Raw genomic sequence first — 17484 nt, 5'->3', positions numbered from 1 at the left:
TTAAATTGGACACACGTTTGTCTCCCAGCGAAAAATTTCGTATTCTAGTGGAGCCGCGAGTGGGCGTGGCCAAACGGCTCGAGAGCGCCCCCTACAGAGATGCCCCGGCGCCCACATTTATCTAAATTCACCAAATCCGGTGGACACGTGTATCACCTGGACGCACTAAAAAGTTACATTGCACCGTTACGTCAACTCGACAGGAAGTCCACCATTTTGAATCTAGTTGCCATTTTGGGCGATTCTGACACGTTGTACTTTGTCGAACTCCTTCGAGGGATTTTGTCGGACCCACTTGAATTTAGGTTCTATGGATAGAAAACATGTTTGGGATTAAAAGTTGTATAAATAATTCGTTTTCGTCGATGCGTGTGCCCGTAGTGTGGCGGCCTTTTTGAGCATCTCGCCATGAAACTACGAGTTGCTTTAAATCTTATGTACATGGACCGACCTTCTCCAAACATCACAGGTATGATAACAGCCCCGCCCTGAAGACCCCTGTGGGGTAATATTCGCTCATAGTCATAGCGCCCCCTGTTGGCCACTGGAAATGACACTTTTCATACTTTCACATTCTCCGTCGAGCTGGTTGGTCACATGAACGTAAAGTCGGGTCACAATAACCTAAACATGTAGTTGATGATATATTGAGACATTCATTCGACTTTGCCAATGGGCGTAGCCGTGACGATGCGGCAAAGTTTGATGTCTCGCCGTGACACAGGAAGTTGATGTTTAAGGTCAAAGGATGCTTGAAACCTCACGAAATGTGTCACATACATCCGGCATGGTGAGATGATACATCTGATATGTGTTTTGCGAGTGCGAGGGCCGTACAGCACTGCTTTTAATTTATATTAGATGTTTAATCAGCATCAGAAACATCTGATATTTGCTAAAGTTGGCCTCTAACGGAAGCTTTAACATTTAACCTTCTCCTCTAAGTCTTGGCAAGAAAGAACAGCAGAGTATCTATCAAACAATTTATTTGAGTAACTGGACTTTATCTGTTTGTACGTTTGTGCTCTGCCACAGTGTGAATAACACCTTATCTGATGGTTAAATGCAAATCTGGCAACATGTGAAAAGGATGAAAGAACTGCAGACTCATCAGAAAACAGGGTCATTACACACTTCTAAATTTCTAAGGTTAAATTTGACATGTACTTGTTTTTTGTTGTTGTAATAATCTATAGTTAATAGTCTCAGTCTTATGGTCTCATGTCTCATGTGATGGATTGACCAACACAGTCTGCAGATATATTTAGTAGGTCTACTCTGTCAATACAATTATTTTTGCAATGCTTCCTCTTCTGAAGTGACTAAGGATAAGCGCGTTGCTCCGATGACTACAGAGTGAGTGGCCGACTCCTCGTGGGCCGGTTTCCCGGCAATGATCAGCAGAGTAAATCCAAAAAATAGAATAACTAACCCATTTCTATTTCCAAGGGAAATCAGACTAAACAGCTCACACCGAGACATCGTTAGATTTTTTTTTTCAAATTAAAACAAACACAATTGCACATTCACAGCATCACCTTCAAGTCCACGCGGCATGTTCAGAGTCAGTTTTAGTGAACAGATGCAGGCAGATGAGGCTCGTGCTTTTTTGGACCCACGCGACATTATATGCTCCTTTATAGGCGTTGCCGGGGCAACGGAGCCACCGGTAACAGAGCCGCCGGTTTGGAGGACGGTTAATCCAAGGCAACGTCACGCTTCAGGATGAGCGACCCTTAAACTCACTAACAAACACCTTTGTTAGATTGAGATTGATGACATTTCAAGAACACTGTTTGAAAACTCAGCCGCTGCTTTAACAGAGAAGATAGGGTCATGACCTTTATTTTATTTATTTTGTATTGGTTCAGCCGCTGATTACTCTCTGCCTGATGTCGGGGAGAGGAGGTATTTTTGGCACCTCGTATCACATGTCATGATAAATAAAACAAATCCACAGCGCGCACACACACCCACATGCACACGCACACACACACACACCCACATGCACACACACACACACACACACATGCACAAGGCCGCTCCCCCGCTCATAAGAAGATGTGAACTTTCGTGCAAGATGCCGGCACTTCAACTCTAATGAGACTCGCGTGTCGCTTCCAGCCGCTTTACCGTTCAGCAAACTGTTGCTATGGAGATGAAGTGCAGACAACAACGGAGGCTTCAGTCCGACCTGCGCGGCCGCCGGCTTCGTTAGAAAGCGTTGCTCTGGAAGTGTTCGTGGCGTGTCTACGTTGAGATTCAGCACTTCCTGCCTATTCTGAATGTGGTCAGAAAAGACCCCAGTTGTAACTGAAAATATGCAACATGTGGTCTCTGCAGATTTTTTTTTTTTTTTTTTTAATCTTTGTGACACACTGCTGTGGCTTTGTATTCCTTTAAAAAAAACTTTGGGTGTGCAACATGTCATTCTTTCCATTCCCACTTTTCAGAGTAATATTTCGTCATCACTTTTGACATTTTCCACAGAAAAATACTGACACAATTGACTGAAAACCACATGTACCTTTCTTTATTAAAAAAAAAAAAAAAAAAAAAAATTTTTTTTAAAAGTGTAGATTAAAGGAATAATTTGATCAACTTGTGTTTACTTCTTTTTGCATGAATTAAACCAACATGATGTGTTGTTGAATTAGTTTCAGTGCTAATATGTTGATCACTGAGCTTCAGAGGTTGAGGAGCCCCGTTTCCTCCTTTCTTCTGCGCTAGTCTGAGATAATCATCTCCTAGCTTCACAAGAGTGGTATAAATCCACTTTAAGGACTAATATAAATTCAAACTGTAGCAGAAGTCTCTTTAAAATGATCTCTGGGTGGAGGACTTGAGTATATCTCAAATCTGTAGTTGCAGGCCTGAATCGTTGCTCCACATAGACGTGGATGTGGAGGCTGGCGCTTCTTTTTTTTTTTTTTTTTAACACTACTCTATTGTAGTTGTGGTTTTTGTGGGGGTGTAAAACAAAATTGAGGAGGAGGAGTTTGTCCCTGCAAGTGTGGAGCACATGGCAGACAAAGCAGCATCTTGGTTTAAACCACCTAAGTGGGGCGAGGGGGATGCAAACTCTTCACAGAAGTGACGAGGCCTTTGCACACTAACTGCACCGCTGGGGAGGATTGCTGCGGCGCTGCACACACTCGGTTCGTGAAGTTGTGATGAAGAACCAGCTGAACGGGTTCGTGCAGCTGGTTCTGCAAACAAAACAAAACAAAACTGTTCTGCGTTTCCAGTGACATGTTTCCTGAGCTCGTGTTTCCAGGCTGGCAGACAACTCTGCGACACAAAGAACGCGGCGCTTTGCTAACAACAGAGTGCAGATTTTATTTCAATGAAAAATGTTTGTCACAAATGCAATTAAGTTGTCCCATCCCCCACCCTCTCCCCCCTCCCTCAGCACAGGAACTGTTTGCCAAGTCATACACATCTATTCTACTTTAGCACTTCATGACACGGTAACATTTTTTTTTTAGCTCCGACACGTCACTGACCTGCTGGGTCTTTTTCTTCCACTTGACTCACGCGTCATAAAAACACCCAAATGCGTTACGTCTGCTTCACTTTTAGAAAACACACCTCCTGTAGGCCCAGCAGGTTTTTTTTTTTTACAGACTGTGTTTATCTTACTCTTAAAAAAAAATAAAAATAAAATGCAATTCAAGAAGTGAACGCGAAGTGTTCGAGACAACTTTTAATGCCGTTTCACAAACGCGCCTCGTGCGATTCACAGTCGTGGAAGGGTGCAAAATCCAAGCGGGTGAAGAAGTGCCGTTCTGTTCGACCGGCCGAGATGAAAACGTGGTCGGCTGACAGGAATTCTGTTTGTGCGTGGCCTCCGTTTGAGCAGGACCGACAATCTCACAAAACTATGAAAAGCACCGAGACTAGAGGTCATTAACATGCTGCTGATCTCACACGAACGCCGACAGGAATCGTCTGGTCTCTGGCTTCTCTCGCAACACGCAACACAGTGCTGTGACACGGATGTCCGACTGAAAGGACTGAGGTAATATCATGATCTAAAATATGACACACTCTCGCTCTCTCCGTCTCTCACACACACACACACACACGCGCACACACACACACACACACACACACACACACACACACACACACACACACACACACACACACACACACACACACACACACACACCTGAATATTACTACAAAAAGGCTGCTTTGCAGGGGTAGGTGTTGAAATGGTAGGGTTTACAAAGGAGCACCACCTTCACGGCCGTGCAGTACAGCCTCCCAAAGAGTCCAGAGGACCTCTGCTTCACCTGCGGGTGGGTCGCCACCTTCCACAGGTCGTGGATGTCCTCTACGTGGCCGTGCGACGTCATCATCTGGTCGTAGATGCACGGGTGGTAAGGCGCCTTGCCCTCCCCTGAGAAATAGACGTGCTCCTGCGGTGACACGCCGACGGCGTTGGCGCAGATGCCCATGAACACGTCGTCTATGTAAAGAGAGGCATTCAGGGTCAGCGTGGCCTGGTAGACTTTGTCCGCCACGTCGCTGGAGACCACGTAGCCGGCCCCGGCCGTGTAGTCGGGGTAAGACAGCCACTGGTACATCTCAAAGGGAACGTAGTATTTGCTGTCCTTGCTGCGGATGGGCGGCGCCCCTCGGTGCACCCGACCGATCCAGAAGTCCGCGACGCCTCGGCCGCTCACGTCCTGCAGGTAGCTCACCAGGTTGGGCATGTGGACGAAGATGTCGTCGTCAGCGGTCATGAGGAAGCGGGCGTGCACGCAGCGACTGTGCATCCAGTGGAACTGCAGGATCAGCTTCAGGGTCAGGTTGTGGAAGGAGTCTAAAAAGTCTTGCTGGATCAAATCGCCGTGGAGACGATCCTCCAGGATGAGCTGCTTCTGGATGCCGACGCCGCTCCTCTTGCTCCACGAAGGTTCCTCCTTCTTGGTCTGAATCGCTCCCAAGGCGAACACCACCTTGACCGTCACTCCCAGGGAGTTTTGGATGTAGGTCTCGTTGCCCCAGGTGGATCTGATGGCGTTCCGCCTCTCAATATTCTCTGGGGACGTTTTGACGAAGAGGAGGAGGAGGACGTCTTTGCCGGCGCACTTATCGGGGTGGTCCAGCAGGTAGCGGAAGTTGCGGAAGCGCCTGGCCTGCTCACGTGGGATGGTGAGGCTCTTGTTGATGTAGGTGAAGCGGTTGTTGACCAGGTAGCGGTAGGAGTACGACTTGACGTGGCTGACAACATTGTTGTCCAGCTGCTCCCAGCAAACCATCACCACCGACAGCACCAGGCAGGTGGTCATCAGCTGCACACACTGGCATTTTCGTATCCGGCGGAAGTTTACGAACATCCTGGAGTCTGGTCACCCGGTGGCGGCGCTCCCTGTCTGGTTGGAGATGGCGGTGAAGCAGCTGGTCGTGTCGGCGTGTTCGCGGGAGGCGAGATAGCGGAGGTTGAGAGTGTCGTTCCAGTGCCTCAGAGCAGCACCTGCTGGGTCTTCCATCCTAGGCTTTCCACATTCAGCAGGAGGCAAAGGCAGTGGCGGGAGTCACTGGGCCTGCTGGGGAACATGCCCCATCTCAGCACAATCCCTCACAAGGTCAGAGTCGCCTCGCAGCTGGGGATTCATCTTTCACCCGAGAAGCTCATAGTTCTGTGAAGAGAGAGAAGAGTTGCAGGCGTAGTCAGTTCAAATGAAGACACTGAAAAAAGTGGAACACCTGCTTATTTGTAAAGGAGGAAGTGAACTATGAATTGTGTCTGCTTGGTTAACATGCACCTTTGTGTGCACTTGTAATGGCCGTAAATACATGATGTGCCATCATGTTTGCTCCATCATATACGATGACAATAGAGAAGGAAAAAAAAAATCTATTTATAGATTTAATCAAATGTCCAGTCACAGTGACGCGGGCTCACAGTGAGGCCGAAGTATTTATCCCTCAGAAAGAGAGAAAGAGAAACGGTTTCAAACTTCAGGTCTGAAAGAAACCACATTCTGAAACATTCTTTCTGTGGTTAGATCTGAATTCTGCCTTATGACTGCACTCACTTGTGTGTGTGCGTATGGTTGGATGGCCGTGAGGCTGCAACTGAATGCAAAAGCCAACACAGCAAATGTCGCAATACAAGCTGGTCCATAATGGAGGGGTTTAAGGTGCCGACCCACTGAAAACGCTGAGAGTCATGGAACGCACAATGGCCCGTGTCAGAATAGGTCAGCAGCACAATGCGGGACGAGAATAGCCCGCTTCCGTCTGGGCCTGGGCTAAAAACCAAGGGGGGGGATCATGATGGGCCCGGGGCCTGGGACTCCCACTGCGCCCTGAGAGCTTTTTAAACATCACGGGATGGCCTGTGCCTAATGGGGTCACTGGCTCAGAATGGCTCTCTTTTCTCTCTGCCGGATAATGAGAAGCTCTGCCTCACCTCTGGTTCACACCGTCCTCCCGCGAACACGCAGAAACACCACCGTCATGCCGAGTTCTTTACAGCCCACTTCATTGAAGTTAAAGTTACTTTATAGCTCGTTGGCTAATAAACAGACATCTATTAGCCGACATGGAGGTCACCACACAAACAGCTGTGGACTGTCACCAACACACGTCAGAGTGTTAGTGAGGGATGAGTGTGGATTGAGGCAAGAGAAACTCGTCACGTCTCGATGTTGTTCACACAAATCACACACACAAAAAAAAAAAAAAAAAAAAAAATTCTCACCTACTTCGGTGTCAACAAGCTGAGGACAGTTTAAGGATTTGAAACCCAGAGTTTGAGATATCTTGCCTCTACCCAAACGCCATGCTGTGCTCGCATCTGAAAAATCCCTCTGCAGCTACAAAAAAAATAAAAAAAAACCACGGTGGCTGGTTTACATGTGAGCTATTTTTCTGCTAGAGGGAAGGCAGTTGAACACAGCCCGTCAACATTTCTTCTAAAAAGCACCTTTGAGAAATATAACTGGTATTGTAAGCGTGAACAGATAATAGGGGATTTGAATGACGAGTTCTGCTTTCTCTCTCCCCCCCCCTCGTAAGGAAGTATAGTATATCCTGACATACCTTCTTTCACATCCTATCTTATAGTCTTCAACATTTACACACCAGAATATAGAACAGTACAAAATGTAATATTTCCCATGAAAAATCATCAATAGCGCCAGTAAAAGAGGATTTGCTTACAAATGTACGATAGTGATGTTGATGAAATTATAACCTTCTGATAAATATGTATGAAGCCAGTTTATCAATAGAAAATTATAATAGATAACAAATTCAATTGTCCAAATGAAGAAAAAAAAGAAGCGGCATAAAGTCGGAGCAGTGGCAGGTGAACAGTGTTGCCTGTCATTATCTGATCATCTGTACCGCTTTGAAATGTTCCCCTATTTATAATTATGCGTCCGTTGTTTTTTGTTAGATGATCACCGGTATTTGTGCGATGTGGCTGCTGTGTGCTGTTGTCGTTTTTTTTTTTTTTTTTTTTTTACTCTAACCTTAGTTACTTTTTAGGTTATTGACTGAGGGTGTTTCCACCGTCATGTTCAGGAAACAGGCCTCGCTGTGTGTACGCTCTCTACACTGCAACGTGTACAAATTCAAGTGTTGCTCCTCGCTCTTCCAGCTGCATCTAAAACAAGCGCTGTGAAAGTGAGCCACCCCACGAGCATATTTTCAAAGTCACCATTCGTATAAATAGATTTGAAAGCACAGAGGTAGGGAGGGTGGGAGAGATGGGGTGGGTGGGGGGTGGGGGGGGGGGTGGGATTGGGGAGGGAAAAGAGGGGGGGGGGGGATATTCACGCCATCGCTCGAATGATCATTCCGACACTCACCGGCAAAAGAAGATATCTGCGTGTGAATCCAACACGGAGGCAGCAACAGTCTTCTCTCCCGCCGCTCAGTCGTCCTCTCGGCTGCACGCACCCGTCTCCTCTGCTTGAAGTTTACTTTTTTCTTCAATGACAGGAGGTGAAAACGCTTGTCAAAAAGGCGGGCATCCGTCCTCAGTGCAAACAGTCAGACCCTCTGTGTGGGGGGAACAGATGTGTGTCTGTGTGAGGGTATCTGTGAAGGTGTGTGCCAGTGTGGTTTTTCAGGTCTTTCCACTGGCCTGAGCGTGTAGACTGTAAGTTGCTTGTAAATGAGCCGCCGGTTGCTGTGACTCTGCTCTCTCTCTCTCTCTCTCTCTCTCCCCTCCCTCCCGCCTGTCCGTCATCCCGTCATCCCGTCCTCCCTCCCGTCCTCCTTCCCTCCCTTCCTCCCTCCCGTCCTCCCTTCCTCCCTCCCTCCGCAGCCTGTGTAGGTGGTAGTGGAGTGTGTGTGTGTGTGGGGTGGGGGTTGGCGGGGTTAGGACGTGATGGGTGGTGGGCCTGCCCTGTGCCTCCTCTTCACGGTCCGTGTGAAACTAAAAAGGTGAGGTGACAAACGTTGGACTTGAATTACTTTCAAAATGATCTCTGACACGTGACGGCGTACGCAGTGATGCTCGAAGGTGCCGGTGGTTTCCTGCCGCCGAAGCGCACCGCGGCTTCTTTCCCTGAGAAGGCAAAATTCATTCAGGCCTTTTTATGAGACTCCATTTAGAGACCTGAATATCTGTTATCTTTGATTTGAATATGTTTGCAACTCCGGATGGAAGCAAAGATAATCAAAGCATCCCACGTACGTTTCCCAGACGGTCACGGAACAACACTTGTGAAGCTGCGATCTCTAAATGCAACTAACAGAAAATACTTTCCACTGACTCGCTCCTCTAAACTACCAGCACGGAGGAGCTGTCCTGCAGATGCAAATACACGGCGATGTGCAACGGGTGACGCGCATGTTGACGTACGTTACACTGAACCAACTACTGTAAAAACACTTCGGTTTAAGCGCTTCCGTGTTTCACAACAAACCTTTATTTCATCTTGACAGCCACAGTTTGGTGATCAACAAGATGAATGTACTGATGGATTGTAGCCTGCAAGAAGTGTTAGTCATAAACAAATAAGGAAAGGAAGATGGTGGCAGTTGTTCCATATTCATTTTTTCATTAGATAACATGGTCTTTTAAGGGTCCTGTAATTTCTTAATTGTTTCCAAATACATTTTCCCCACAGAGAGCTGTGTAATTCGGTCCTAATTATGCATATATTTTTAGTTTTTAGGAAGGACACAGTCAATGATGTAATTATTGTCCTTCAGAGGAAACATTGGCCTTGTCATTAAATTTGGTATACGTGTTCCTGTCAGGATAAATCGGTGATTCCTTCAGTTTTAATGGAGCGCCATTATCAGGTCAAATGTTGGTCTAAACTTTTGGTTTGGGGTTTATCTTCTTTTATTTTCCATTCGATGCAGACAGGAAACCAACAGGCAGCCGGTCGTCATTCAGCCTCCTTTCATAAAACAGCCGCGCCAAGTGTTTCACCTGAGAGCTCTGCGATCAACTGTACAGTAGATGGATGTCTAAAAATATACCCAATGACCTCATTAGAGAGAAGAAAAAAAAATTAAAAATCACGTTTGTCAGGAGGTCAGAGATGTAAAAGACGACAGTACGAGACAGACATGACTAATGTCTGCGTCGAGGGACTTTTCAAGGTAAGTGTGAAGAAAGTGGTGTGTGGGCTGAGGCGCCCACCTACTCACACGTAATGCAAACATGCTCTTTGGCTGCAGACGCTAAACTAGCTTTCAGTGGATCAAGACCGTTTCACTTGTGCGCAAATTAAAATCCAACGATGATGGATACGTTTTATTTTGAAGGTGTAACTCATGATCACTTGGTGGTTAGCAACTCATTACTTAAAATAGTTAGTTATAATCTCTTCTCTCCACACTTGCCAAGGAGAGATCTCTTCCTGGTACAACTCCAATGTACATGAACAATGAAAAGTATAATGCTCAGTCCTTTTCTGTGTTAAAAAAAAAAAAATGCAATAGTACTGCCGAGGATGACCAAAACAACTCGGTAGTATCCGAAGTTACAAGGTGTTGAGTATGACATACCCGCTTTGTGTTTCCCCAGAGTCTTTTGCAATTTTAGCATAAAATAACTAACTTTAATCGCTGATTCAAAGTCAGACTGCTGATGTTTTTATACGAGCTTCATTGGAGTTGGGCTGGGAAGGGTTTTCAATTCGTGGCCAGTAAAGCAAATACCTTCCAATGGTCGAAGGAAAGATGCAAATTAGGGGACACAACTTCAGGCAGCGTGGCGCAAGCTCACATAAAGATATGTCTGTGAGGTGAAAATGTTTCGACAGGATAAAAGTTCACTCTTCTGAACGTGTTTTATATGAAACGGAGTCGGAAGAGCGAATCAGAAGAGAGTCAAGACGAGAAGAGACGGAGGCCGGAGGTAAGAAAAAGAAAAGAAAACCCGAAGACACGTTGGATGTTTTCACTGCTAGCTCACAGTTGTTGTCTTTACGTCGGCTGTTTGTAACAAATACACACAAATGGTCCGGCTGTCAAATCTGTGTGAATGACAGGAGGCAAACATTTGTCACGTTCTGCCTGCTCAAGCCTTTACACGGTTTCTGCTGTTGTGTTGTTTCAGTCTCAACTATTGGCATCAGCACACATGAATAAAATTAAAAGAGAAACATTTGTAAAAAGTACACCGAAGGACATGTTGGCTCACCGAGCTGTCATAACACTAAATATCTCCTGGAAAGAGTTGAATTTAAACATGGAATAACACTGAACTGCACATAAACAACATAGCGCTACGCCTATTAAATTAACGATGAACGAACTTGAAATGACAGGTTCTGGCTCTAACTTAAGGCATTATATGTGATGGTTATTTTCTCACATTATTTAGCACCAACTGTGATGAATCAGAGCTTTCACAACAATCGTAGTTTCTCAATCAAACTCCGACAGCAGGTACCAATACACACTACATCCTCTAATTCAACGAACAGAAAATACTTTTCCACCGCTGCACCACCAAATGACACACTCACCGCTCTTGACTAGCAGTGTGCGTGCGTGTGTGTGTGTGCGTGTGTGTGTGTGTGTGTGTGTGTGCGGGGTCTGCAATGCAAATACATATGCAAACAACCGCAGGTAACCTGAATGAAACCACATCGAGTCAGTGCACACTGGATGGATTACTATAAAAAATAACAACAACAAAAAAAACTTTTGATCTGAGTTACATTATTCACAGCAAACATGATACTGAGATAAGCATACAGTTGGACCGGAGCCTGCAGGAAGAGTTAGTCCTGAAAAATCAGTGAAGCAGGATCGTGGGAGTTGCTGCTTTTATTTATTTTTATTTTTTTATTTTTTATTGGGTAGCATTTTATTTGATGAGTCCTGTAATTTCCTAGTATGTTTCCTGGAGAGACACCCTACACCGTTAATATATAATCCTTAACATGCAAACTTAAATTCAGCACACAAATAACTCAACATGAATTCACTCTGAAGAGGAAGTCCATTTTGCCGCTGTGGCCAGTTTACAGAACAATTTTAATGCTTACTTTTGTTTTAAACTCCGAAATGAGTTACTCTTCACAGCTGCCTTTAATGTGTTAATATGAAATGGGAATAAACCCCGTGACGGGCTCTCTTCTCCAGAGTAGAGGAAGGTCAACGAGCCAACTGTTCATAACTGACGTGAAGTAAAAATAAAGTTCAGATGGTCAACACGGTGCTGCTTGTTCGACACCATGTGACGCTCGACGGTTTTGTAGGACGTATTCTGGTGCTGCGGTTGATTTCTTTCTTTATTTTTTTTTATTTTTTTTTATTTATGACAAAATCAATAACTTTACCGCTCGCAGAAGTCAACAAGTCAACTGTTTTTAAACAGGGACATTCGGCCTCGCTTAGTCATTTTCAAAATGTTTAAGAGTCTAAATGTTGTTTTTTTTTAAGGAGTGAAATACGAGTCTGTCCGTACCTGAGTCTGCGGCTAACGCCTCAGGTGATGATGTCCAGACCTCCACAGGTGATGATGTCCAGACCTCCACAGGTGATGATGTCCAGACCTCCACAGCCGCTGCTGAGCGATTCCGCGAAACCGTCTTGCCGTTACTCCCTGAAAGGCTCCCCGCCGGGAGAAACCAAACAGACGAGCAGAGAGGGGTGAGGAGTGTCGGAACGAGCTCCTCTTTGATGAGCACACAGAAAAGTGACTTTTTGTGTTGTGTCTAAATATTATTATAACGTTATTTAAAAAAAAAAAAAAGTTTACTGTGAAAATAGACTCAAACTAATTTTATAGCTATCCAACCTAAACAAAAATCGGACCCGGGCTGTTTCCCTTCAAGATGAGTGGATACTCCGAACCTGCCCTAGCAACCAATTGAAAACCGCCTAACAATAATAATAATAATAATAATAATAATAATTATAATAATAATAATAATAATAAATTAAAACCCTCGCACGCTGCAAGTCGGGGGTCCAGCGGCTCCGGGGCGCCGGTTTCCCGGCGTGCAGCACGAGAGGGTCCGCACAATCCCGCTTGCAGTTTAATTTTTTTTTTCTCGATGTCCTTCCTTATTCTTCTTTTAAAAAATTAAAAAAAAAAAAATATATATATATATATATATATATATATTTTTTTTTTTTTTTTTTTGGCGGCCTTAACATCTTCAAAAACTCATGAAAGTTGGTGCTTCAAGGATGTGCAAAGTTTCGTGAGGTTTGGGTCATAAAACATCAACTTCCTGTGACACAAGCGAACCATCAAAGTTAGCCGCATCGCCCTGGGTATACCACATACAAAAAAAATAATCTTGGGTCACATGCTATAATATGACTTCTTCATCGCTTTTTGGAGAATGACTTTTTTTGAACTGACCTGTATGCCTCAAGTGGGGATTGAACCCAGTTACTTCTCACTGTGAGGGAACCACTGCACCACTGTGTCAAGTGGGATGTTGTCCAAAATATTAAATTTAAAAAAAAACAAAAAAACCCTCATATTATAACATTAAAATGTATTAATGCAATTTTGGGGGATAAAGTTTGTGGTAATTTGGACAAAAATCCAAGAAGATTTAGACACATCCTTTATTTTTTTGTTATTGACCTTTAGTCTGACTGCATTAACAATGCAAATGTGTGGTTTACCCTTAGCAGGACCCACCCTCTGTGAACCGTGTGACTCACCTTCAGGGAGATTCACCCTCTGTGAACCGTGTGACTCACCGTCAGGGAGATTCACCCTCTGTGAACCGTGTGACTCACCGTCAGGGAGATTCACCCTCTGTGAACCGTGTGACTCACTGTCAGGGAGATTCACCCTCTGTGAACCTATAACTGTGAACTTGCTCTCTGTGAACCACGTGGATTACCTTGAGCAGGGCTCGAACCCGCGTCGTGAGGAGGTCGCTTCCAGCTCTGAAGCGGCGTTCGTAGACCGCTGGACTATCTCCAGCGCTGAAGAATGAATTGCGGCGGAGAAAGAGTTTCACGGAGTTCACTCAAAGCTTCCAGCGACTCAAGCGACAGCCCGGTTAACTCAACAGGTAAAAGATTTCACCAAGGTTGATGTTAATGGTTCAGATTCCACCTCGGCCTGTTGATGGTGATTCAACTTTTAGTGAAGTTGAAACGTTTGGAGAAATTAAAAAAGTTTTGCATCCACTACACATTACAGGGAGATATTCAATATCTCTGCAATGACCCCGTTGAAAACACGTATATCTACTATCCAAAGAATGTCTGCGGCAATTTTGGTCACATTTGAATGAATGTTTATGGACGGTGGAGTTATAGGTTGCAGGGAGCCAAAGATTTGTCACAATGCACCACGCAAGACATCATTGCTGAAGAAAAAGCACGTCGAAGCTCGATTAAAGTTTGCTGCACAACATTTGGACAAGCCTGTGAAATACTATGGTAGTATAGTCTGGTCAGATGAGAGCAAACATGAACTCTTTGGATGCCATAATACACACCATGTTTGGAGGACGAATGGCACTGCACCCTAAAAACACCAGAACCAACAGTGAAGTTTGGAGGTGGGAACATCATGTACCGAGACATGCTTGATAAAAAATCTGCTGCCATCTAGCAGGATGATGAAGATGAAACGAGGGCGGACATTTCAGCAAGACAATGATCCCAAACACGCAGCCGAGGAAACTCTCAGTTGGTTTCAGAGAAAGAAAATAAAGCTGCTGGAACGGCCCAGTCGATCACCTGACTTGAATCCAATTGAAAATCGATGGAAAGAACTGAAGATCAGAGTTGATAGAAGAGGCCCACGAAACCTTCAAGAGTTGAAGACTGTTTGTGTGGAAGAATCGGACAAAATCACACCTGAGCAATGAAAACGGACTAGTTTCTCCGTACAGGAGGCGTCTTGAAGCTGTCGTTACCAACGAAGGCTTTTGTACAAAGTATTAAATAAACATCAGTAAGCGTGTTCAATACTTGTTCCCTGTGTCATTTCACATTATTACACGTAACTTCATTTCTGAATTTATTTGTTTTGGTTACTTTGTATGTGTGGATTATTTGGGTTGTTACCAACATCTGGGGAAAATTAATGTCAATAGCACCTTTGGAAATATATATTTACTGAGAAACATGGTGCTGGTTCAATACTTATTTTACCCGCTGCATACTTCTTGCAGCGTTTCCCAGTAGTCTCTTGCCTCTAAAAGTTTTTTTTCCATCTTCTGGACACTTCATCCACTTAATAAAGTCAACAATCCAGGAGTCTGAATTACCCTACATGGTTAAACACAGGCAAATATTACATTTCTCATATTTAGATGAATATTGAACTCATTTTACATGATTGCAACGTGAACTGTACATATACTAACTGTTGTTTCTAATAAAAATGTAATGAAATGATCATCTTTTTGGACTTGGTGCCAGTTGGAGTGCAATTGTTGGGCCTTTTAGCAAGACTCATACAACCAGGAGTAAATGAACCAGTTCTGAGGTTGTTTTTTTTGACAATGGATAAACCCAGATTTGATGATGGCAAAAGTACCCATGAGACCTCCAGGCCACAAGAACACATCGACAGAGTTAGTGAAGGTGAAGTTTAGATTTTATGTGTTCAAAGAGCTTTCAGTTATTTAATCCCGACTAGTAGCAGTCCAGGAGTTCATTCAAACCTTTACTTTGTGGCGAAAATCACAAAAAGACGCCAAATATGTCAGGCTGAATTTCAATTGCAAATTATACAGCTTCAGCTATATTTTATGGCTGTTTAAGATATTCACATCGAGATCAAAGTGGTGGACTGTCTGCCTGACAACGTGATCCCTACCGGTGCCTAGCTGGCATGGCAAAAACTGAAAATTGTTTATTGGGAGTTTAGCTTGTGCTGCTCTGTATGCAGGACGTAAACGCAGCTTCTATGAAGCCCATAGATTGTGACAATAATTCCAAGTGTGTGAATTACCAATAAAAGAAACAGACACACTGATATTATCAAAATAGATTTTATTCTAGACCTTGAGATCTGAGTGATATTACAACAGTCTGATCAGGAGGCTGCAGACTGCAACCATGTGAGTGAGAGAGAAAGAGAGTACAACATAGGTGAGGGAAAAGACAAAAAAAAAAAAAAAAAAAAAAAGAAATCTGCAAATTGGTATTTACATGTTCTGTGTTATAATACATCAACAATTAAATCCAGATTCTATAGTTTTTGTTCATTGAGTACGCGGCTACAAATAAAATCAAAATTACAAAAGTTTTGATAAGTACAAAACCTTCAAGGGCTCTCCAACATAGCAAAGATAGAAGTAACGTTAGTACTTTCGGTAGGAACAAAAAATAGCAAACACACTTGAATGCAGTGTAAAAAGCTTATCGTCTAAAAACAAACCATTATAAAATACCATTCCACTGTCATAGACATCATTTGAAATAGTGTCTTTGTGAGAACAGTCCAAATCACCGCTGACTGCGTTAAAGCAAACTTCAAAATAGTCTTTAGCTTCGGTAGAAAATCTTTTTTTTATTTATTTTTTTTAAAACAAGTAACATTCTGAACAAAACATCTGAAATGTTCAACGACGTGTGCGTGTTTCAAGCCGCTAGGTGTTGCTTATGGCTACGAGATGAGACCTGGAATGCCATGAAGTTGGCCGGTTTTTTGTTGTTGTTGTTTTTTTTTGTTTTTTTTTAAAACTTTGACGTACCCGAGGAGTCACACAAGACACTATTCGCCCACGGGGCACACTTTCTGCATCAATTCTGATTCTTTCTTGAGAGCATTTTTTAAATATCAGATGTGTCTTCGATGGCTTGAATAAACACACCCCCTCCCCGTCTTTCTCCATTTTTAGTCTAAAGTGCAGAAAAAAAAACACCCTAAAAAAAAAGGGCTGCTCTTTTTTTTAATTTTTTTTTTTTAGCTATGACTGTTTAATGGTATTTTATAAAAACCCATTCCTCATGGTCATGACCCTCAGTGATGCACAACAAACATCACTTACTGTATTTCAAGCGTCTTCAAAAAGTTACTTTAAAATCCACCCTTAGCAAAGGAGTGGCATACAAAAGAATCCCCTGTAATAGCACAGATATATTTTAATATATATATATATATATATATATATTATATGCAAATACCATGTTACATCAAGCCATATGCTGCGAGTCTGCTTTTTAACAACAAGCACAGACTTGCCTCAAAACGCCAACTCTGAACACTACAAACAAAAGCGCCGTCTATCCGTGCATAGGCCTGAACACAGCCTGTCTCCAGTGTGTGTGTGTGTGTGTGTGTGTGTGTGTGTGTGTGTGTGTGTGTGTGTGTGTGTGTGTGTGTGTTAATGCTGGGCAACAACTGCCTGACAGCAGCAAACCAAAGAAGGGACTGTAGTGTGTACTGGCGGTCAACACTGGACACAAAAGCCGCACACGTTACAGAAGGAAAGTTTATCGAGCGGCCGCTCCGACGCGTCGTCTGAACTCCAGCGTTTCAGCCGAGACGTGAGCGAACGAGGCGTCAGCCCGGACGAGGTGCGGTTGTACTTCAGATGACGTCCCGATGCGTGTAATGACCGAAGCAGGAGAAACGGGACACAATTAGAGCGACTTAAGTCCAATTATCATTCGGCGTTGTTGAGCAACAAGCCATGAAGTCAGGAAACAAACAAACAAAAAAAAAGATTTCAGACTATTAATCTGCTCACGTCAGATGGATGCGAGCGGTTCTGGGTCCGTTTTCTCAGCGAGCTCTCACTGTGCCACGTTACCTCACTACTGACACAAAAGCACAGCCGTCTACTCGCCAGCTGAAGACGCAGACCCGGGAAGGGCTCGCTTCCAGCGGACGTGAAGCCGACTGCTCATGAACACGAGCGGATCGTCTTTCAGCCGAGATATTTCAATTTTTTTCAGGGCTTTATGTTAACCTGATGAAATGTGAACACCTGAAAACCATTTATTTGTAAGGATAAATGTTGAGTCCACCCTCAGATTAACTGCTCTACAGTTTGTTAAAAAAAAAAAAAAAAAAAAAAGAAGAAAAAAAAATGGCAAAAACGTAGC

The 17484-nt window shown here is 43.9% G+C and overlaps 1 protein-coding gene across 1 annotated transcript; it reads right to left on the bottom strand.

Moving 5' to 3' along the window:
- Positions 1–2964: 2964 nt before the first annotated feature.
- Positions 2965–8138, bottom strand: b3gnt5b (UDP-GlcNAc:betaGal beta-1,3-N-acetylglucosaminyltransferase 5b). The gene is made up of 2 exons (XM_069712592.1): positions 7836–8138; positions 2965–5654 (listed from the first exon to the last, which is right to left on the bottom strand). Exon 2 carries the CDS (start codon positions 5349–5351, stop codon positions 4185–4187), a length of 1167 nt encoding a protein of 388 aa, XP_069568693.1. The 5' UTR covers positions 5352–5654; positions 7836–8138; the 3' UTR covers positions 2965–4184.
- Between the last annotated feature and the right edge of the window lie 9346 nt (positions 8139–17484).

The sequence above is a fragment of the Brachyistius frenatus genome, unplaced genomic scaffold (assembly GCF_029030835.1).
Source record: "Brachyistius frenatus isolate BFR_SWC_R1_liver_20210118 unplaced genomic scaffold, ASM2903083v1 Contig_110, whole genome shotgun sequence".
NCBI lineage: Eukaryota > Metazoa > Chordata > Actinopteri > Embiotocidae > Brachyistius > Brachyistius frenatus.
The sequence above is the reverse complement of the archived record's forward strand: the minus strand, read 5'-3'. Positions and strand labels throughout refer to the sequence as shown.